General features: G+C 37.9%; 1 protein-coding gene across 1 annotated transcript; it reads left to right on the top strand.

Annotated features, from left to right (window-relative positions):
* The first annotated feature begins 5,471 nt into the window (after nucleotides 1–5,471).
* On the top strand, nucleotides 5,472–24,317 carry LOC147521080 (uncharacterized). Its single transcript, XM_086558090.1, has 4 exons — nucleotides 5,472–8,207; nucleotides 8,310–8,570; nucleotides 23,589–23,838; nucleotides 23,923–24,317. The coding sequence occupies exons 1-4, from the start codon at nucleotides 5,472–5,474 to the stop codon at nucleotides 24,315–24,317; spliced, it is 3,642 nt and encodes a 1,213-aa protein (XP_086414216.1).
* Nucleotides 24,318–24,664: the final 347 nt, after the last annotated feature.

The following is a 24,664-nucleotide window of genomic DNA, read 5'->3' as shown; positions in this document are numbered from 1 at the left end:
CATGCCCCAACCTTATAGGATGAGTGGGAGCTTAACAACAATAGAAATATTCTACACTAAGAAAACACAAAAATAACAAACCAAAAACCCACCGTAAACTTATAACTCCAATACAATTGATATATAACCACCCGTAAAATCAAATAAATAGTAGCACATGAGCAGAGGTAACGAAAGAACAAAGAACTTACAGTGTTGTTCCATTTGTTCATCCATTTAGCTAGAAATGCGGTAACTGCGTGAGAGCAATCATACTGCGAGTATGCATTATTCTCTAAGAAATTATCTTCTCAACTGCCTTTCTTGTTGCAAAACCAACAAAAACTGAATAAGTAAAATATAAATAAATAAATAACTTAAGCAAATAAAATTGCTACAGACAAAAAATTTCTTTACAAATGGCATGAATGGGCTTCCATCATACAACCCGTCTATGCTCTAATTTGCTTATTAAAAAGTGATTGATGTAGGCAGAATATAATTTTAAAGCACCAAATAATAAAAATTAAGACCTGCCACACTTTTTCCAACGACTGGACCTATAAATAGCAAATCAGAAAGCCGAGCACAAACAAACTTGTATAATTAAGTTGATGCATCATCTTTGTGGGGGTTTTCTCATGGCCTGGAGAAGTTTTGGTAATAAATAAGAAAACAGGCTAAGGAAGTACCTATCTCAGTTATAGGGATTTCAACAGTAAGCTTAGCTGCCAATCAGTAACTGCATCAGCAACACCAAGTTTTTTATCACCCTTTGTTTTTCAAATCACTAAATTGAGCTGGTACTTGTTTAGAAGCAAGTTATTAGCAAACACCCAATAGCCGACTACATGATCATTACTCAAAATATTTAAAATCCAAAAAACCACCAAATCAAATCAAATTTGAAACACAATCAAGATTGTTTGAAACAAAACGAAGTCACGTATTAGCTCACCATCAAATATCACAGCATATATTAAGACCCCATAAACTGCACTCATACTTAGAGTTTTACCATGATCTATTAAATCATGTCCTGCATAACACTAATACATAACGGAAAGAAAGAGTTTGAAAGAGGTGATTGTACCAAATTCGAATGTATCTGCAACAATATCTCCATATATATACCTCATCCTATATTTGGCCCACCTTATGGCCGGACTTGCAATTTTTTAAAGTTGACTTTGGGCTTGCTATATATTATTATTATTATTATTATTATTATTATTATTATTATTATTATATGATGAAGTAGAAATGGATATTATATGATATATTGTTAAAAGAGATTATTAAAACCAATTGTGCGTGGATGAGAAGTGGAATGAGTACAGCTTGATGCATTGTCTTCGAGTCATTCAAAATATTGTGGTGACATGTGATTTAAGCTAGATGCTTAAAACCACCTAAGGTAACATGTGCCAAAACTTCTGCAAGGACATGATGAATTAGCAAGTGAATAGCATACATACATACTAATCACTCTAAAGAGTGTGGCAGAGATGCCAAAAATATGAAGAAGTCAAAATGAAAAAAAGGTAGAGAAGAAATTAAAGTACAAACTTGCAAACCTAGGAAATTCATAACTTAGTTCTTTCAAGATTGCAAAACCCACATTTAAAAACTTTAGAAATCACCTGGCGCCTTCATGGCTGAACATCAAAAATATAATGAACAAATTAATAGATGTCCAAAACTTAGTCCTTTGAAGATTCAAAACCTCGCATCTTACAATTGAAATATTTCATTAAAAGGATTAAAAAAAAAGGTCCCATTGAAGTAAAACAATATAAAATTTGAAAAAAAAAAAAAAAAAAACATACCTTTAAACTTTGAATAAGTAACGTCCAATACTCCAGTGTTCATCTCAATGTATAGTAGAGGCCTTCCAAGTGAGAGGCGATGACATTGTGGTTTTGGAAATTAATACTCTTCAAAGATAGTTTGAGAAGGTAGTATATAACTTGTATGGGAGACGGAGGAGAGACGGAGATGGGGGCTATAATTTGTATTTATCAAAGCCCTTTGCAAGTAAAACTTATGTATCAGCCACAACTCATGGAGGCTCGGTCTAGCAGGTACAAACCACGGGGAGAGCCCACTGGCATGAGGTCTATACATCAGTATGTGATCAAACTTGCAACAACTTTAAAGTCATTTCAAGCGAAAACTTATCCAAAATAACATTGATTACTATATGATTACGGCTACCATGTTAATATGAGTTTAATAATGTGAGCATGCAAATAAAACCATACCCGATAATATATTCGAACTTCTTATTACTTTTCAGGACTCCAAAACCCAGACGCAATGATTCCAAAATTTGTCAAGTAAAAAAAAAAAACATATGATTTAAACTGTGATTATGGTATGAGGTCTATACATCAGTATGTGATCAAAATTACAACAACTTTAAAGTCATTTCAAGCGAAAACTGTTCCAAAATAACATTGATTACTATATGATTACGGCTACCATGTTAATATGAGTTTAATAATGTGAGCACGCAGATAAAACCATACCCTGTAATATAATATTCAAACTTCTTATTACTTTTCAGGACACCAAAACCCAGACACAATGATTCCAAAATTTGTCAAAGTAAGAAAAAAAGTTGGTTCAGCAAAATAGATTAGCCTGCCTTAATAATCATGCATGAACTCATCCACAAATTTATATGATGGAAGTAACAATTCATCATGGCAGTATGCAAGTACAAAGCTTGAAAGTGAAATCCTATCAAATAATAAACAGTTAAAAACTCAAATAAAGAAGCGAATTCTGCCAAACAATCAAATACAATTTTGAAAATTTTATATATCGAGAAGATAGTTATGTAGTGAGAAAAATTGGCAAATAAATTCTAATGAATTAAAGGGAAAAAATTGAATACCTTGATGCTAGACGCCTAGACCAATATACTGATCTGAACCCATGACCGAAAAACCGTGTGTCCAGCAACACCAGATCTTACTATCGTGTCCATCAACAGATCTCTCGCTTTCCACCAGGAACTACTTTTCCCAAATTAGGCTTAGGCTGTTTAGGTCTTCTACGCGTAGGCATACCCTTTCTTTCTTCTAGCTAGGGTAGAGACAAAGACTTGTACACTATTAGTATACCAACCACTCCCTTACTCAACAACCCCTCATTAAGTACACTTCCTTAAGTAACGTACACTCCCTTTTCTTTTCTTTTCTTTTTGAATTGCAATTTAAAAAACAGGGAAGAAGGCCTGCTTATCACTCGAACCTGCTGAAACCGAAGGCTTGCTTTTTCTAGGCCCTCGTCTTCATGGCTTCACTCTCTCTTGGGAGAGCGCCACCTAGGATAGGGACTGCCACGTCAGATGTACGGAATGACAATAAGAATTAGAAATATAACAAAAATAAGTTAATTCACCTACTTTTTTCGATTTGTTCTTTATGGTAATTATATTCCTTCTTAGTACATCCCTCAACCTGTGTAATCAGTAGACTACGCTTATGGTTTATGCAAAATATATACATATCGTCACGATATATAGGACATTGTCAAAACTAATACATATCTCTGCTAATGCCCAAGGTTTTACAGTAAAATGATGGAAAATACTAACCAAAAAAAAAAAGGAAACAGAGGCAATAGTCACTTAAATATTTATTTCACAGGTAACCTCTCTTCTCATACCGAATCACTAACTTCTTCAGCTTCTCTTGATAAGCAGACTGGGGTAGATCAGCCACCCGTGGTAATAGTTGCTTCAAAATCTGTTGAGAAGTTATCTGTAGGATTTCCTCAAGATTCAAACCCTTTCAGTGCTTTAGCGGATCTTGACGAGGAGGATAATGATAGTTCCACCGAATATCAGAATGCTCTTGATGTTTACCAACCTTCGGAAGACTCTCTCTCAGACCCTGGACAATTTATTATTGATCTCAGCTCTTATAAGATGGCAAATTCTAGTTTCAATAACAGTGGTATACAGAGTCTTACACCGAGGGAATCACAAGAAGACCTATCAAGGGCTATAATTATTGCAAAGCCTACTACTGAATTGTTTGATAGTTCTAACTCTACTGGAAAATCTATGGTCATCTATGAACATAATTCTAATGTTTTTAATCCCTCGAATGGATCTGAAGACTTAAGTATGATTAAGTTTCATGATGAAACCTCTGAAGAGCTTCATTCTTTCCTAAATGCAAAGGAAAATCAACACTCTTGCAATGGCAGTGGTACAACAGCAAGTGAAAAGGATTATTTTTTTGATCACACCTATGAAGATAGGAGCTCAGAAATTCCTATTGTCTTATCTCCTGTTAAAGCCATCAGTCCCATCTCCACAAGACAGCAGAGGAAAAAGAATAATCAAGCAAAGAGTACAGATGTGAACTCTAAACAGGTGAAACAAGGCCAGAAATCACCTACAGGGCCATCGAGGAGCAAAAACAAAAAATCTTTATCATGATGACCAAGCCAATGGGATTCTGGAATGTTAGAGGTATTAACGATCCTTTTAAAGCTAAAGAAGTAGCTAAGATTAGAATTGAAAATAATTTTTGCTTATTTGGTCTCTTAGAAACAAAAGTAAAACAAGAAAATTTTGATAACATTAGAAATTATTCTTGTTATAAGTGGTCTTTCTGCCATAATTATAATAGTGATCCTATGGGAAGAGTTTGGATTTGTTGGGATAAAGATTATATTCATGTTGAGAAGCTTGTCGAAAACAAACAAGCTATATACATTCTCGGTCACTTATCATCCACAAGGGAAGAAATTTTTTCTTACAATTGGTATATGCCAAGAATGACTTGTCCGAGAGAGAGAAGAGTTATGGACCTTCCTTAAGGGTTTAACTAACTGTTTTTCGAGCCATGGTGTGTAGTTGGAGATTTCAATAATGTGCTCTACTCACATGAAAGAGTTGGATGCAATCTTTGTACACCCGAGGGAAACTAAGGGTTTTCTTGATTGTATAACTCACTCAGGACTAGCTGATCTCAAGTTTTCTGGTAATCTTTACACTTGGTCTAATAATGCTGAAGGTTTGAATAGGAAGATGTCTAAGATTGATAGATGCCTTGTTAATTTATCTTGGACTAATACTTTCGCGGTAATGCGAAGGCTTTTTTCTCTCCTTTGGTATTTCTAACCATTCACCTATTTCTATCAATTGGCACAATGCAAGAAAAGTTCATATGCCTTTCCGGTTTTGCAACATCTGGCTGGTACATCCTGAATTCAATGAAGTTCTTACTCAGTCTTGGAATATCAATATGGCAGGCAATCCAGTTTATATTCTTAATGCTAAATTAAGATTTCTCAAAAAAGCTATAAGAGGGTGGTCTAGAGGCAAGTTTTCTAATTTCTCTGACAGAGTGGCTACTGCTAAGGAAACATGGTATGATGCTCAGAGATCTCTATATCTTGCACCTTTTGATCCTATATTGTTTAGGGAATAAAAATATGCAAGGGCTTCTTATGTTATCCTTGCAAAGATGGAACAAGCAGATTTAAGGCAAAAAGCTGATTGTGATTGGCTCATGTTCAATGATAAGTGCAATTCTTATTTCTTTAATGCCATAAAGGAGAAGAAAGGAAGAAATCTTATTTGGTCTATTGAAAATAATATTGGCACTCTTCTAAAGGATCCAGATCTTATTTCGTCAGAATTTCTTCAGTTCTATCAAAGTATGTTGGGCGTGGAATCTCCTATTCTCTCTGAGGCTCCTTTCTTCAATGATCTAACTCTTTCAGGTATTATAGCTTCTGCTATCCATGACGAGTTAGATTGTATGCCCACCTATGATGAGATAAAATCTATTCTCTTTTCTATGGAGGATAATAAGGCCCCCGGACCTGATGGTTATAATGCCTACTTTTTCAAGAAATCTTGGCATATTGTGGGTGAGGATTTTGTGCGATCAATTCAATACATGTTTAAGCACCATCATATTCCGCAAAGTATAAACTCTACATTTATTGTATTGATCCCCAAGATTCTAGCACCTAAAAGAGTTTCTGACTTCAGACCTATTTCATGTACTAATGTGATTTACAAGTGTGTAGCAAAGTTGATCACTAACAGGTTACAACCTCTCATGGATAGTATCATTGCACCTTGTCAGTCTGCATTTATACCAGGTAGATCTATTCAAGAGAATATACTTCTTTCTCATGAACTTCTAAGAAGTTACACACGGAAGCATGGAACAGCAAGGTGTACAATAAAAATTGATATCCAGAAGGCCTATGATATTGTATCTTGGTCAACTATCTCTTATATGCTTGATGTTCTTAATTTTCCTCCGAGGATAAAAAGATGGATTTCTTGTTGCTACTCTTCTCCATTCTTTTCTGTGATTATCAATGGTGCTCCACATGGTTATTTCCAGAAAGAGGGGTTGCTGACAGGAGACCCTCTTTCCCCCTATATTTTTGTCATGATAATGGAGATCTTCAATTCTCTCATGGCACAAGCATATTTGAGTAAGCAAATCCAGTTTCATCCTAAATGCAAACATTCTAGGATTACTCATCTCTGTTTTGCAGATGATATTCTATTATTTGCAAAAGGCAATGAAGAATCTATTCTAGCACTCAAAGCTGTGTTAGGCTCTTTTACTGATGCTACTGGACTTCATATCAATCTCAATAAATCTTCGATGCTCCTCGGAAGTCTGCCTAATTTTTCTGCTGATACTCTATCTGCTTTGATGGAAATTCAAGTCTCCAAGCCCCCTATCAAGTATCTGGGTCTTCCTTTAGTATCCGCTAGAATCAGCATTAGAGATTGCCTACCTCTTCTGGAAAAGGTATCATGCAGGATTACCAATTGGAAGTGCAAGAATCTTAGTCATGCTGGAAGATTGCAACTCATTCAGTCTATCCTCATGTCTTTTCATTCATATTGGGCTAGAACCTTCTTGCTTCCTAAAGGTGTCCTGCTTAAGGTTTCTAAGCTTTGTATCAAATTCCTATGGAGTGGTCCATTCATGGAGGCTAAGATGCATCAAACTTCAAGAGATAACCTGCTGTATTCCAAAATTGAAGGAGGTTTGGGCATCATTGATCCTATTATATGGAACAGAAGTGCTCTTTGTGGTTTGATTTTCAAGATTGTTAGCAAGGAAAAGAACATATGGGTGAAATGGATATGGAGAGAGCAAATTAAGTCTAAATTTTTCTGGACTATGAAAATTCCACAAGATTGCTCATGGTCATGGAGATCAATCCTTAAATGCAGAAAATATGCTCAACTATATACCAAATATATCATCGCTAAAGGTACTCAAACTTCTCTCTGGCATGATATTTGGTGTCTAAAGGAGCCTCTATGGAACAACAGTGAGGCAAAAAATACCATCAATCTACCAGAGAATGCCATTGTTAGTGATCTCATAGAACATGGTCGATGGAACTCTCTAGTTCAAGCACTACCTGAAGGAAATATCAAGCAAAATATTCTTAAAGTGGACATTTTCTCAGAGCTCTCAGAGGACCAAGTGATATGGACAGAAACACCATCAGGTATATTCTCTATCAAATCTGCTTACTCATCTTTGAGAAGGAAACGGAACAAAGTTAAATGGTCAAATCTTGTTTGGGGGAGGTTGGTGATTCCTAAATATTCTTTCAATGCTTGGCAATTATTCTCTGGAAGTATGCCTACACAGGATAGACTAGTGTATAAGAAGGTTACGCAAACTTCTTCATGCTGTTTTTGCAACAATAGCAGAGAAAATTCTAAACATTTGTACTTCGATTGCCCCTTTACTAAAGAGATTTGGTCTAATGTAAAGCATGCTATAGGCTTGGGGAGACAAGTCGATCATTCAAATAAGGAGTGGTGCAATCTTATCAATATGGTACGAGGGAAATCACAAAAGGCAGAATTGATCCAAGTGTATATATGTGCTACCATAGGTTACATCTGGACTGAACGTAATAACAGAAGGTTTAATGGAATGTTTTCGAACCCGACAGTCATCAGTAACATGTTATTGAGGGATATGAAGCATTACTTGGAGGTACAAGTGGAGGAGCTTAAGGATACCATAAGCTTACGAGTTTTTGCTGATCAAATAGGACTCTCTTTCAAATATAAGAAGGCAATAACCAAACAGGTTAGATGGCTACTCCCACCTACAGGTTATATTAAGTTGAATTGTGATGGTTCAATGAATATGGAGGATGTAGGATATGGTGGTATGGCTCGAAATGAACAAGGTCATGTCATTTTTGCGTTTTCTGGAGGAGGAGATGTTCACTCAATCTGTTTCAAGAATTAAAGGCTATTCATTTGGGATTAGTCTATGTATTGATCTTGGCTATAGGAGGATCATAGTGGCATCGACTCACTAAGAGCTATCCAAATTCTTAAAGATATCGAGACTTCAACATGGCAATCTTTGGAATCGGTGGCTACCATTAGAAGACTTATGCTTTCCTTGGTTGATGTCCTTTTGATCCATGTATTGAGAGAAGAAAATAGAGCTGCAGATCACCTTGCAAAACTCGTTAAGCTTAAAAATATGGAACCTGTTGTTTTTATTCCTCCTTTATGTATCAAGTTGAATTCTATAGTAGAGGATGATGTAATGTTAACTTATGAAAGGTTATAATACAGATGGGGACCTACAAAATCCCTGCATCTTTTCAAAAATATATATATATATTTATTTCACTTCAAGTAGCAATAGGAAGATAGGGAATGCATGTATACTATTTATCTATTACCTTCCAATTGGGTGCGCAGTCTCTTTTTCCATGGCAGCAGCTATGGCAAGAGCTTCCTTTTCACAACTGGGAATACAACAGGAAGCTACTTTTGTATTATCAAAGCCTACTTGTCCATGAATTCACTCAATTGCTTTGCACATAAGCTCCCTAGTATTCAATGTCCCAGTTTTATCAAATGCAATAGTAGAGCATCTAATGCATGGCCACCATTCAACAATATTCCCTAAAAAGACAAACTAAGAATTGTCATAGGCAACTTGCAGATGATCTTGAAAATTAGAAGACAAAGTATAATCGTCCTCTCACTTATCCTAGTTCTAGTTCGAGTGTTTGATTTCATATTAAGGGACCTGTAAAGTATTATGAATGAACCTTAAAAGAAAGAAGCATTCAAAATCAAAAGAACGATTATTTAAACAGGTCTATATAACAATTAATGCACGCAAGTTTATAAGTCCACATACATGTCCCCTTGCTCACTGCGTTCAGCAAAATCAAGATTCCACTTTGTGACTCTTTGCATGGTTGCACATCCACCAATGGCAAATGATTTGAGGAGGTTCAAACTCAAAGTAGACGCGGATTGCACATAGGGTCGAAGCAGCCTTTAGGGATTAGGTGTTCTAGATTTCTCATTGAAGGCATCACTATTGATATTGTCCACCTGATAGCTGTGAAGTTTTTCCCCATTCCTAACCTCAAATGGGTCGGACCTTGGTTTAGCAAATTGTCTTGCCATCCTTCCTACCTGTTTCATGGCGAAAGAAGAAACCTTTATCGTAGACTAAATTCAAGAGGTTATTTCTACATTGTGGCTTGTTCGGGTGTTGATACTTATTTGCATGTGTTGATGTACGGAGATTTAGATAAAAGACTATGATGCAATTTAATGACAGAGGTGCTTGCACATATATACACCTGTCTTGCAAATAATAACATCTCTGCCAAGGGTGTATCTCAGTGACATGCTACACAAACTCCGTCATTGTTTAAACATGTCTAAATTACACCGATAAATGATTAGAAGAATGTCTAAATCACTAAGCTCAGTAATGGAGATTGTGTATACAGTTTAATCATTAAGCGAAAGAGTGTGTGTTCAAGGTTTCCGTGTGACGATCAAATCATTCATATCAAGCCAAATATATATATACCAGTAGATGGCGATAACGGCTTCACCCTCAGTTCCGCCCGCTGATCTTTATTCATACAAAACATCCCTTGCCCATCCGCATTAGTTAAAACCAAACTGTTAAGCGTCTGATGCTCAACAATTATAGGCTGTAGCAAATAATGCCTAGCTGAAGTAGCAATCAAAGAGCTAATAGTCCAAACCACTCGCAATTTCAAACCCCCATTTGTACAAAACGATTCAGGAATACTCCCATTATCATCTGAACTATTACCAACAGCCCTAATAACATTATTCTCCTTAAGAATAACTGACGACGCGCCTAAAATGTTGAATCACCTACCTTGGCCTAATGTTGCATCACCTACCTTGGCCTGTTACAGCCAAGGCCTGCCTAATAAAATCATATGATCCTGCTCAGCAGTAGCAAGCGATATAACAAAATAGACTACATAGGAGCATCCTTGGATTCAAATTCTTATGTATTTATGAATCCCCTAAGAGGCTATGCCTCGCTGATCAGCCATCCTCAACTTGAATGGGTGCCTTTCGACAAATAGTTAACCCCCAATATCAAAGACCGGGTTGTAAACCCCCATCTAGAATAGTTATTTCAAAGTGCCGTTCATCGCCATAGGCAACCTCACTTCCCTTTCTTTCGGGAATCACAACCCTCTGAATGATTACATCGCCTATCTCTGCGGCTCCCTTCTCGGACGAGCCCGTTTTCATATTTACAGGCTGATTGACCACGGCCTAAAGCATGCTTCGCATTTAATCAGTCTCCCGGTGGACAATGAAACCATTAAAGGCTTGCCTATTTTCCTTCTTCAAATCATCATTCACGACGAGCGCCTTCCCCGCTCGCTCTTAAGGCCAACTACTTGAGCTTACTCTCATTTGACTTGCACAGATCTAGGTATGAAGTAAGGTTTATTAACGGAGGTCACTCCACGGCTTTACGTGCAACAACTCCCTTCCTCGCTATATTCTCCGCCTTTATCGGGGAGCAAGTTAGCGTAGAGAGAAAAAATCTCAACGGACTGTCACCGACTTGCCGATCATTTTGGATTGTTCCTTCTATTCATAACCCGGTCTTTACCAAAGCGTCTCAGCCTGGCTTTCTATGGTCGAGTCTGCACAGGCGGAGGATACGGATACTTCATGCAGATTCGGTTTCTCTTCTCCTCTGCGTTTCCCGCGCTCCGCGTTCTTCACTGAGCCCTCGGTGATTGGTAGATCCGGGTAGGAGAATAAAGAAGATCTCTGAAATCAAGTATAATCGAACGAGGCGAATGATTCCTGGCATTAAGCACTCGGCGAAGGTCTTTCTAAGCCGTTGAAAAGATAAGACTTAATACATGACTCATAAACTAGGGAAGTATACGGTAAGGCCGTTGATGTTTTCAACAATATCCGCTTGGTGCTCTAGGTGGTGCTCTTGGCTAAACTCAAACTATACATAATGAAGGGAGTGTTTCACGGAAAGAAGCACGAGTGGAACGAAAGCATGGGGCATTAAATGATCTCACTCTTGTGAGTGGTTGTTCTTCTTATTCAAAGGGGTTGTTTGCCTAATGAATGAGACCTCACCGGTTCGACTTTCAGCTTTCAATAAAGAGGGCTTTGGATTTCAAAATGATGTCGCGCCTCTAACCCTCCTCAACAAAATGGCATAGCTAAGCGATAAAATCGTCACATCATGGAGGCGTGCATGACTTCGGCATCTCATGTACCTCGCCGCTACTCGGGCTGAAGAAGCTCTTACTTCCGTTTATCTGATTAACATACCATCCCTTCCCTCCGCTCTGAGGGTTTCTCTTGGTTTAGCGACTCAATGGACTTCACCGATTATAGTCGTCTTTGATTTCTCGGATGCACCTCGCTTAGTTCTGCTTCCATCACAAGAACAGGACAGACTATCGGCACTGGCCAAGCCAACTCAAAGGAGCCCGAACGCATAAGAGAGAGGTTCGAAAACGTAGCCCAGACCCTGCTGAAAAACGCAAACAGCTTAAGTTAGAAGTTCCGCTTGAGTGGAACGGTTGTTGGTGGTGCTCTATTTCATATCCTCCTCCTGTTGGTGAGTTACCTCTTCCCTTCCTTCCTTTCTATTTAGGAAGTGAAAGTAGTTGCCGGGTGCAAGCTTTGAAGTAGCGCGCTACCCGCTAGGTTCAATCAAATCAATGAATCAGATTCCCACTTACCCGGTGGGGATAAAGACTATCAAGTCGACGTTCCTCGGGACTTGCCCGGAAGGGAGAATCAATCTCTCTTTCCGATCGCGATATCCGATATATGATGTGATTTGTTGACTTATCCCACAGGTTTGTTTCCGCTTTATTTACTAATTAAGGCGAGTTTCCGGTTTCATACCTGCATTCGAGAAAAGCAAAGCCAATCGGGAAAGATGGGAACTCTAAAATCATTCTTGTATCTATTTTCCGGTCCACCGCTGATTGGATGCTTGGTGAATGCCCTCCTTTTACAGTGCATTACTCCTCGGATGAGGAGCCACCACGGTACTAGTCCGGAGGTCAATACTAGCGAGAGTCCCACAGCCTACGCTAGTTCATTAGGTATAATGTGCTTCGGTCGCCTTTAAAGGCCAAACTAACCCACCGTCGTTTTTTGCACGAGCCCCCCGTGGAGTCAAGTTACGGAAGGTTTTGACGGAATAGCGTCAATAGACCAAGAGTTGAGAAAGGCCTCGTTCCGGCAAGTGGATGGTGCTTCTTTGCAAGCGGGTATCACCTTTCCTTTTAGGCCAACAGAGCTTTGAGAATGTCGTGAGTGGTTGGCTCAGGCGGAACCAGGACGGTTCAAGGGGAACTCTTGCGGGATGGAATGATGTTCAACAAAAATGACCTCCGAAGACAAAAACAAAGATGATGTCAGTCTAGAACAAAAAATATTCCCTCCTGCCCTCTTTTTTTGGGCTAAACCTTGAGTCAGATGGTATTTAAGGAACTTCATTTTCCAAGGTGGATTGGTGTTCACTAAAGACCATATGATTAAGTCTAGCGGTCTAGAGGTAAGAGTAGTCCAATAAAAAAAAGGGTCGAACAACTTCTTCTATTGAATAGGAATCTGGTTCCTGGATTGTGATTGAGCTTAGCTTAGCCGCTCCTCATTTTATCATAATAGAGTCGTCCATATAGAAATTTAGGTCAAGCTCGGTGAATTCAGACTTGTTTATGAACGCACGGAGTCATGGAATTTCATCCACCGGGGTTTCCATTTGTTTCTTTTTTAAAAGCCTCTTTAGGATTATGGGTAGGAGTCGATCAAAGATCTACTCATGCAATCCACATACTAGCGTCCCACCGGGATGTTCAAGACAAGGTGATTACTAAAGAATGATCCTTGGTAGACTAAAAAGCTGTTCCAACTAAATATGGAATAAGAATATGTACTTACTACTAGATTCCTTACGAACCCGAGTTTTTGGTGGAGTGAACTGAACCCCTCATGTCGGGGTTGCAAGGGTTGGACCTTCTTTTTGGTTCTATATTTGTACAAGGAACGCAGCGATCCCTCCTATTGAAAGGGTTGGAGCAATGGCTGGTGTCTTAGAGAGAGGGAATTGGGATTTCATCTAATCATCTTGCTACTTAGGATTCTTCGTGAACTAATAGTTAAGGTGCATAAAGCTAAAAAAGAGTGGAAAGCTACTGAGATGGAAAGTTGAAGACAAACACGAATAGAGATTTTTCGGGGAACAAAAGATGGATGGTTTTTTCTTTGGAACTTCTCCATTCAATTATCGGGATTTAAACTTCTTCCTATGCTACTACCAGAGGATCAACTAACGAGCGGAGGGGTGTAGCTATAAGCAATGTGTGGTAACCCTCATCCATGAGACTTGGTGACCGAGAACAAGGAAAGCGGCTAATCTACTTATAATCTACTTATTGGGAAAGGAGGATACCGACTTTAGGAGGCTCGCTTCCCGCGGTGTCCGAGCCAATAGGCATTGGATGATCTCGGTTTGGTCGAAATCCGGGAATGAAATGGTGGCGTTATCTATGGAGCTGCAACTTGAAGTGTACCCTTTTCTGAATAATCATGTTTCTTGGTTGAGCACCTATCGTGGATTTCCACCAATTTCTACTAAAACGGCCCCGCCCAGAAAGAAAGCACTTCTAGGCAAAGAGGTCTGCCCCCATCACCGATCGATCAACTACCTATCTCTTTGGTCCTCGATGTGAAGTTGACTTTGTGTCGAGAGAGAGGAGATTCGCGATCCTTGCACAGCAGAGAGTGTATTCTAGATTATATTAGTCGGTTAGGTTGAACTGGGGTCTTGGAAAATCTCTACGAAGTCTTCTTTGCAAGAGGCATCCCTAGGTTTAGTGATGTCTCCGCTAAGAAAAAGCGTTCTTGGAGGCTCGCCATTCGAGAATGGAGCAAATCCGATGCTACACCCTTTTTTCAGATAAGGGGAGGGCGGACCCTATGAAACTCATCTCCCTTCTCCCTTAGTAGCGAAGAGAGAAGTCCGATTCTGAAGTGAAAAGAAAGCACGCAAGAAGAAAATTGTTGAATCTGACCGGCTATATCTATTTAGGAGGGGGCTCGCCTCTCATCAATCAAAGCTTGAGCCACTATACTCTTTCTTAGGCAGAACAAGAATCTCAACCTTTCCAGCCGGGCCTATGGTTCAAAATAGGTCAGGTCATCCTAATCCTAGCTGATATGCAAATTCTCTTTCCCCTGTTGATTAGAGATTGGGTTAAGCCATTAGTTATCCGGAAAAGTAACTCATCCTTACTCATTGCAATTCTAGTTATACAAAGTATACTATAGTACCATCTCGCCATAGGGTGGGACGTCACATAAATAAATAAGACGATAGTACTGCAGGACGACGAAGTGACTTGTTTTTCCCTTTGAACCTACTTCATGGGATCTCCAATCACATAGGTAGGGTTGCCGTCAGTGTCGCCCTATATCTGAGCATAAGTCCTATCCCCCTCGACGTAACCACTTGCCTCCAAAAAGTAGTGTGGTCAGACATGTGGCCAAACAAAGACCAACCTAACATAATCTCTAGCAGCTGCTTGATTAAGTTATACTCAAACTTACATGTATTCTTTTCCCATTGCACATATTTCTTTATGTCTTAGCTATTGCAATGAGACAGTTGCAAAGCATATACACATCAGGAGACTATTTAGAGCCAATGGGAAGATTTGCCAAGAGGTTGCTAACCCACTCAGCATCGTCACATGCCTTTTCTAAGGCGATTAGCTTGGATGATATCCAAGACACTCAATTGTCACCAAAGGTAAACACATAAACATTACTGGATCCAGTTTATAACATATTATCCTTCCAACAATGATAGAAATCTACTAAATATCAGTCCATAATCAATGGCTCTGCTATAATACTTGGATATTTTGACAATATACATCCAATGTTCTTTATAAGAACAATGGGTTATCAACTCAGTATGCCATTAATATAGGCAATGTCATGTCTCAAATATATAATCCATCAAGTATAATAGGCTACCAATGATATTGACATATTTAGTATGAGAAAACACAAGGAGATTATTTTTCATAAGATGGATATCTGCCACAAAAGGTGTTAACACATGCTTACTATCATAATACCCATACTTTTCAACGAAAAATATTTCTACTAAGTGCTATAACAATATAATGAGACCAACATGAGTTTTAATTCCTATATTCACGGTCATTCAATTCGTAGTGCCCGAAATTCCCTATACCATCCGGGCGATGCGGTTTAAGGTCTGTTGTGGGATTCAACCATATTCAAACGTCAACATCTTGACAACTAAATATAGCAGTTACAGAAATAAGTTTAACAACATAATGAACTATCGTTTTCAATGACGGTCTATTATGTGTTTTAAATAGGAATTTCTCTGTCTCATACACATTCTCAATGCTAGCACTCATGATATTAAATCATCTAAACAAAGAGAGATTAACACATATGTCTTGCTTTACTCTAAAGAAAGTACAAATTTTTTTTATCAACAACGGTACTTTGACATCCATATGACACCAATATATTGTTGAATTGCTCATGCCATTTATAGGCGCTTGAATAACTCATACAAAGATTTAACTAAATTGTATACCTTAAGCTCATCACCTGGTACTACTTGGTATTGTAGTTCTGCACAACTACTCAATTAGAGTCTTTAGAATTCTGTAGAAGAAATTCTAGTTACATGAGCAAGGTTTCAAAGTAGTATAAATCTTGTCTCTGATTGAAACCCCTTGGCTATTATTATTAGCCTTGTATTTTGCAATACAACTATCACATTTTAGTTTTATCTTGAAGATCCAATTCAACCTATAGATCCCCCAATAAATCAAGAGTCCAGTTTAGAGGAGTTGTATCCTTCAAAAAGAACACTTCTCCTAGATAGACAACTTCCTTATAGGTTAATGAATCTTCCTCAAGAAACATAAACATCATCACCGTGAATGGTGGATATACTCACTGATAGTCTTCCAAATTTCTTGTTCAGAAATTATGGGATCCGCTTACGTAGTTCATTATGAACATCCAACCACTCTATGCCAATTTTACATAAAGCACATCCTCAAAAATAAAATTAGCATATAAGACATTCAATAATAGTGTGGTATCTACAAGATTGTTATCATGCATGACAACTAAAACAAACATCACTATTATGAGTTTCACCAATGAACATCTACTATATAGTTCTAGGTCTCAAAAAAAATATATATTTCTTTTAGATTCATTCACAATAGCCTTGGCAAGAACCACCCCCCCCCCCTAGCCCACACACACACATTTTGAAGCATTTTTGGATAGGCCCAAGACCTTTCCATACTTTGTAGTTCAGTGTTTTTCCAGTTATCTTGTGAGGTAAACTTTGGTAAAACAGTGTCATGCATATGGGTCACAACCCCCCATAGTTCAAAGGTTACTCAACCTAATCAAACTTACATACAAAACACATTATACCGCTATAAACACTAAAAGAAACAACAACAATAATATGCACTCTTATGACAAGAATATGCTTTACTCAAGTCTATGATTATGGATCATATTAAACATAGTCATATTATGTTCATGCTATCTATATGAAAGGAAATCCACAAGTGATTCAGATGAATTTTAAAAAATAGAAGAATTAGATGAAAAAGGTTTTACTTAAGATAATATCATTATTATTCTTCTTTTCATCATTCAACATTCCAACTTACATAGAGAGACAATCCACGCACTTGTACATCACCTTGGCTATTTATTCATAGTCATAAGAGGATAATGCCTAAGAAGACAATCCACAAGCATTACATCTCCTTGTCTAAAATAGCCACTAGAGGATATTGTCTAAGAAGACAATCCATAACCTTACATCTCCTTGACTAAATTAGGTTTAGGAGGATATTGATTGTTTCCCATATTGTTTCCTCTCGTAGACAACGATGCTCATTACTTAATAATATATGACATGGTTAAGCTTCATGTCAATGCTAAATAATGCATTCATGCCAAACATGGTTAATATCATATCATAGGTTCAGGAAAAGTAAACTTTAACTGTACCCCTCACAACAAAATGTATACGATATTAAGCAAATTTAACCACTGAATATGCAAAACAACTAAGGACTCCACCTCCTCTCCTTATATGAGCCCAAGCAAGATAGGATACCCTATCAACAAGACCTCAAGTACTACCACAACATCTAATGGCTCAACCCATTAATGTCTTCAACTAGAAAAATATACCACAAAACTATCATCAAGTTCAAAGTAAATCCATGATGATTAATATCCAAAACTAGCATGCTATACAACTTTAACATATGCTATATTGGATATAAGCTACAAGTTATTTCATCTAACATGTATTTTCACAACATTACAATTATAATCATCGTCTAACAACACGTACACTCAATAGAGGTAAGCAATTATGCATTGAATACATTATAATTACTATCCAAGATTTGAGTGTGGTTGATATTAACTATCTTAAGGTCTCTCTTAGACTATCTACATACATCTACATATGTACAAAGAAAATTAATATCAAACTACTTCTAGTCAAACCAATTAATATCTTAGTGATAAACACGTATAATTTGTTGACTAGGTTATTAAAGAAGTTTAAGCTTAGGGATTTCCCTCCTAAGAAAAATTAGCATGCAACTCAAGGCAAGAATATCACCATATAATCAAACCAAAAGAATTGCAAAGAGTGAAAGAATACGATACCTAACTGATTGAAAAACCGGATTACCATATTTTTCTCCTTCTAGAAAAACAGTTCAAAAGAACTGTAATTTTGAACCAACTCAAGACGAATTGGGTATTAAGCCTTATATCACTGGAAAGCTCTTTGAATCAGCTATCTAACACAAGAAGCGGATTGCAAAACCAAACTCTGAGCTGAAAGTTACAGCAGTTTCCGTAACGAGTGATGCAGTTGTCAAAAAGACAAACTTTGACGTTTTTCTTGATAGAAATCTCATATTTGACTCCCACAAACGTAGGAGAAAGGTCTACAACCATATAGGGTTTGATAAACCACAAAAGATCAATAAATATTCAATCTTTAATTGGTTTCCCTAACAAAAACGAAATTATTAGAAAATTTCTAAAGTCATAACCCAATAACACAAACAATAACTCAAAGTATAAGAATTATCTTTTGATTGCCGTATTAAAGCACTCTCCTTTGTTCTACTACGCAAATCTTTCCTTAAGATTGTTAGAATAATTGTATGAACACAGCAACTAAACTAGAACAGAAGGAACAGTAGACAGCAGTAGCAATGAAGAGACAAGGACAACAGTAGCTAGGAATAACCAAGACGCGGATTAGGCTGTCCTTAAGGAAAGATTTCGCCCCTTCCAGTGGTGCAGAAAGGCAATAGTGACGTCTTCCTCACAGGATTCAATGGTTAACAGCAGTCTGACTTTGCACTAGAACAAACTACCCTCTAGAACAGCAATATAACTCTCTCTGGCGGCTAAAGGAAGAAGAGAAGAAGAATAGGATGGGATCGAGTTCTGTTTCTCTGAGATAGGTTGAGATCAACTCTATCTTCTATGGACGCACATCCCCTATATTTATAGAGGTAGGTCGGTCACAGCTGGTGGTGGATAACCAATGTGGGACTATCTACAATGCACTAAAGTGGAGAGAACACACTTTGTTTATTTTTTCCACTTTGCACACACACACACTAGTATTTAGAAATACTTATAGAGATTCCAACACAAACTACCTTGCGAAGCAACATCCCCCCGCCCCCCCAATCACGCTCCCTGTGGTGAACAGATTTTTTTTTCACAACCAGCTTTAGCAGTTCCACCTAATCGATCACTATGAAGTAAGAAGTTCCGCTGGCAGACCGTTTCGTGTTTGTTATATAACGAGAGGATTCAACGCTATAGAGCAGTTGTATGGTTTTCATAGCGTTAGTAGTCGTAGGGATAGGTAGCTACAAGTAGTGCTTGAATGGGAAGAGTTGTTTTAGTTGTTCTTTCAAGAAGGAGTGCTTGTAACTCCTTTGGATCCTTCTTAAGGCAAGAGTGCTTGAAGAGAGACCGGAGCTGTATACGCAAGGTCTAAGCCTTACATAGTTGTCTTTGTCTCCTCAGTACCCCCTCCCTTTTATTCTTCCTCATGTCAGAAATAGCTAGCTGAAGGGTCTTCCAAGCCCAAAAGCGTCCGAAAGTGCTTAGCACTGAATTAGTAGCACCACTTGTACCACTTCTACCACTTGTCCACTTGCATAGCATATCAGTAGTAGCTACAAGACAAAGAGTTAACTCAAGAACGCAAGAGAAGTGCTTTTTAAAAGGAAGAGCTACAAGAAAGCATCTACTGAGCTAACCATCTAATCTAAGCAGTAGCATCTCGATCAACTCAAGGAATAGCTTTCCCTAAAGAGGAAAGAGCATCTATCTACTCAAGAGGTAGTAGACAAAAAGAGTGCATCTACTAACGAGGAGCTACAAAAGAGCATCTTAAGAGGTAGCCAGCCAACTTAGGAGTAGCATCTAAGTAACTACAAGAAGCAAGAGGTACAAAAGGAGTGCAATCGCTTTTTTTTTCAGGCAGTAGCATTAGCAGTGGTAAGGCTGGTTTCTCCCTTCCTTTCATAGCGATAGTACTAAAAAAAGGAGAGAGCTACAAAAGAGTACACCTAAAGGTAGAGTTACTCCATCTCGAGGAGTAGGCATCACAAGACAGGACTAAAGAGTAGCACCTCTAGACAGAGCTAGACAAGAGTACACGAAGCAAGAGCTAACTAAGCCAAGAAGAGAACCTAAAGCACCCGCCAAGAAAGGTTTAGAGTTGGGGCTCGAAAGCAGCAAGCCACGGAGCCCCCATATTAGTAAAGGGAAAATGGAAGTGCGCGCTAGCCCAACAAGATACGGCCAAAAAGCCGCTAGCTTAGGCGCTCACGTTTTTTGGTTTGGTAAGGGTTTTCTTCGCTTGTTCGTTCAGTTCATCAAGCGGAAGACAGAGGCGTAGAGAAGGAAAGTGAAGGTAAGTGGTCGACCCTAATGATGGTTATTTTAAATATAAAGAACTATGACCCGCTGGCTGGTGTGCCAAGTATGATTTCCAATGCCTTTGTTTGCCGATTCTTTTTCTACTGATTGCTTCTATTACTTACTTATATTCCGAAAATTACTGAAATTCTCATACCTAATTGGTATGCCAGTAACAATGACAATATATATATATATATATGTGACATTGGGGGAAAAACATATAGGGTGATGCCGCACTATAATAAAATGTTGTAATTGGGAAATTTGTATTGGTATGACATTATGAGGAGATAAATAAGTAAGGACATTGGATTTAGACCTTTGGTTTTTTTTTTTATATAATATAGACTTTTGTTTTCTAGATAGAGATGGATCATGTGACCATGGGTTCTTTTGTAGTGGACAAAAAAAAAAACAAAGGGTATTTAGGTTTTGGTCCTATTTATAGTAGCGATATTAGGCTTTGATACATTTATAGTTAGAAATTAGACTTTAGTCCAACTTTTGGTAGTCAAACTCGTTGACTGTCTTGTATTTTGCTTAATACCTAGAATACCCTTACACGTGCATCTCACATTTGATTAATTTTAAGACCAAAGCCTAATATCGATACTATAAATAGGACCAAAGCCTAAATACCCCTAATTTCAAACAGACAAAAGGGATTAATACAAAAGGAATTAATTCTGATTCTTCCCTTTCGATTGCCCTTTTCTTGCATGAGAATTTTCTGTTATCATTCCCCTGAAGCTACCCAATCAACTATGAACAGATTTGACTGCACAAGTCTCCAATCCTTGCTTTTGAGATATCAGCGTATGGATACATACGATATTTGTCATTACGTTTGCAAGCCACTATCAATCGCCCCGTGACTTACCGCGGACTGTACATACAAAATCAGCATTAGGGTGAAAGTTGCAACAAAAGGTTAAATATAGGGATTAGCAACATGCTTAATGTGTAGATAGTAAGTTGTTTGCTTCTTATCGGGGAAGGTTTCTCGGGGCATATAGGATTAATTCTAGGCTAAGTACATTGAGTTTAAACCATTACATAGCTTGGGATCTGAGAACTGTTAACACTTAACTGGCATATCAGTTTACTGTACCATATGTGACAACACCATAAGTCGTTATCATGCTTATACTTCAAACCCAACAACAGTCCTGAACACTCCTTCATTTCTTGGATGGATGCACAAAACGTTCTCCCAAAGACAACCTTAGCTATGGGTGGGGGATGGCCAGGGATCATTATGTTAAGGGAATCATAGTCTTATATCTACAATAGTTGTTTGCATTCACTCCATGAAGAACTGCTGTGAGACCTCCAGCGAGACTAGTGAGAATGTTATGCAATAAGAGTTCCAAAAACCCCTCTCCTTCATCGTCATCTTCCCCTTGATGAACACTATATTCTCCGACGACAAACGAACACATTGCCTCTTCCTATAATAATATTCATCATCAGGTTCCGAAGAAACAGACAACGACTCATTAGCAAGTCTACGACGATGAGTTGAATTCCAATGATTTTGGATTGCATTATCAATACGTCCGGTAGATGTCGCGCAATAGTAGCTATTTGTTACCATGATTTGCATGTGCCTTTACGATGATAGCATCTTCAGCAGGCGTAAATGGACGATGTTGAACTAATGGACTGAGTTGATTACACCATCTTAATCGACAAGATTTACCCGATCGCCCTGATATACTTGAACTTATTACTGACCAATTTCCTGGACCATGTGTTTCAACTAGTTTTGTTAGCATTGAATCTTCTTCTGGACTCCATGATCCTTTTATTCTATCTCCATTCACCATCTCTCGTTTTTTTTCTTTTATGAAAATGAAGAACAGTTCACATATATAGGAAAATTTCAACCGTTTGATTTTGGGTTCAGTTAGCATGAACCGTAAACTACCAGCAAAGGCAGAGAGTAACAGCTGGGTTGTTCTTGATAAAAAGTGTAGCCATCAAACTACCAACAAAGGCAGAGAGTATGTAGACAAGCCCAATCCTCCCTACAAAACAGAAAGAAATAAGAAACTGTAAGCATCAACCACAACCATATGAGAATTCTGGCCAAGTATTCTTTTGTTTCGGAAAATGATAAGCAACTCACATGACCCAAACTCTTGCACCAAACGAACTCCAACAAATATTACACTTGAGAGCCTAATATCGTTACAGATAAATTCTCATGCAAGAAAAGGGCAATCGAAAGGGAAGAATCAGAATTAATTCATTTTGTATTAATCCCTTTTGTCTGTCTGAAATTAGGAGTATTTAGACTTTGGTCCTATTTATAGTAGTGATATTAGGCTTTGGTCCTAAAATTAATCAAACGTGTAAGACGCATGTGTAAGGGTATTCTAGGTATTAAGCAAAATATAAGACAGTCAACGAGTTTGACTACCAAAAGTTGGACCAAAGTCTAATTTCCAACTATAAATATATCAAAACTTAATATCGCTACTATAAATAGGACCAAAACCTAAATACCCCAAAAAACAATAGCGCTCAGCTCGTAGAAGAAATGTTACACGAGAACAGCTGCAAAAGAGAAATTAAAGAGGCGTTGTCTTTTTTTAAAAAAAAACAATTGAAAAAATTACAATTTCACATTGGATGGTGGCTTTATTCGTAAATAGTCGTATTTTTTTCTACGGCATTTTCTGTGCCGTTTTTTATTTTTTCAACTCTGCTTTTTAAAATAAGCCGAATTGGGAACTAAAAAAGTCCCCGGCCCAAAATCTACTAAATCATGGCATAAAAAAACCCATTTAGTACAGACTAGTTGGATCCATTCTTCCCTAGCCAATAATCAAAGACCATGAATACTGAGTAGTTGAGAATGCTCCCAGGAACCCACGTCAGCCCCCTTTTTTCTCTAAGGGGGACACCTCAGCTTTTCTAATAATTCGGCAGAAAAAAAAAAATGAATTCTACGCTCTCTTTTCCCAATTTCAATCTCAATTGTTCGTAACCCAAACAAAAAGAAAAGTCCAAAAAAAAAAAAAAAAAAAAAGTCCAGAAGGAAAACCCTTCATGCCTCTTTTCCTCTCTCTAACCAATCGTTAGCCGCTCTCACTACAAAAATCTCTCAAATGGTTTTATTGTCTGTAAGTTTTTTTCTCCCTTTTCAAAACCCATTAATTTTCAAAATGCTGCATCCTTACCTGGTCAGTATGATGATTTAAATAATGATTATGATTTTCTTACGAATGTGACACGTACTAAGAGTTCTAGAGTACTTAAGTTTGGTCGTGGTTCAGTTTCGAATGGACGGGATTCGAGATATTGGGATAGGGATGATAGGAGAAGGGATGATGAATATAATGAGAGTGAGTCAGAGATTGGTAATAATAAAGACGAGAGTGTTGACAAGGAATATGTGCATAATAGGAGTGGAAGTAATAAGCATCCCCCTGTTGTTGGTAATAAGAGAAGTGGGGATTGTATAATGAAGTTGGAAGGGATGAATTAAAGCATTATGAAGTGAATATGAGGCTTCTTTGAAGAATGTTGGGCAAAGTTAAGGCAAATGAATAGTAATGGCGTCCACTTTGATTTCGAAAATGAAGGGGCAGAGTTTGATGATGAATACGATGACGGTATTGATTCTCTGGATGCTCGAGTTTTGGAAAATGATGATACTGAGCCTGACAATGAAGGTCAGTCTGGTAGCGAAGAAGGGAAGGGTGATGATGGTCTAGATTCCTTTGATGACGGTAGAAACACAGAAATTGATGATTCTGACTGGTTGACAGATAAAGTTAAACTGGACTCTAGGCATGTCAATTCTATCAATGGACGTTCTACAAAAACACCCAAACTTGGAAAGAAGTCAAATGGAAAAGGAAGACCAAGATGCCACAAGTATTCTGGTAAATCTCTTTCATCTCTATGGGCTTAAGTTTGTTTTTTGTAGTGATGGGGTTTTACGTTTCCAACACAACAAAAAAGAAGATTATGTACTTTTTTTTTAAACTCTTGATTGCATTTTGTTTTCTATGTATTGGTAGGAGGATGTATCTAAACCATGCAAAAAGGATGCAGTATAACAAGTAAATAAACGGGTGAAAGAATTTTGAGCAACATGAAACATGCTAAGGAATCCAAGAGTGCTAATGGGGTCTAATAATAGTATGATGATAGTAGTCAACAAGTGCTGACTTTTTTGAGACTAGGTTTCGCAATTCGAATGGGTTTCTGCTGGGTTTTTGTGGGACTGGGCTTCAATTGCAATGGTTGGAAAAAATT

This window comes from Coptis chinensis, chromosome 1 (assembly GCF_015680905.1).
Source record: "Coptis chinensis isolate HL-2020 chromosome 1, ASM1568090v1, whole genome shotgun sequence".
Lineage (NCBI taxonomy): Eukaryota > Viridiplantae > Streptophyta > Magnoliopsida > Ranunculales > Ranunculaceae > Coptis > Coptis chinensis.
Note: the sequence above shows the minus strand (reverse complement) of the source record. Positions and strands in the feature narration are given on the sequence as shown.

What these genes read in the sequence shown, in the direction of transcription:
- LOC147521080 (XM_086558090.1), top strand. Translation starts at nt 5,472, where the DNA reads ATGGAACAAGCAGATTTAAGGCAAAAAGCTGATTGTGATTGGCTCATG. An exon ending in ATTCTATAGTAGAGGATGAT is followed by an intron (nt 8,571 to 23,588) that starts GTAATGTTAACT and finishes TTACCTGGTCAG; the next exon opens with TATGATGATTTAAATAATGA. An exon ending in TAAGCATCCCCCTGTTGTTG is followed by an intron (nt 23,839 to 23,922) that starts GTAATAAGAGAA and finishes GCTTCTTTGAAG; the next exon opens with AATGTTGGGCAAAGTTAAGG.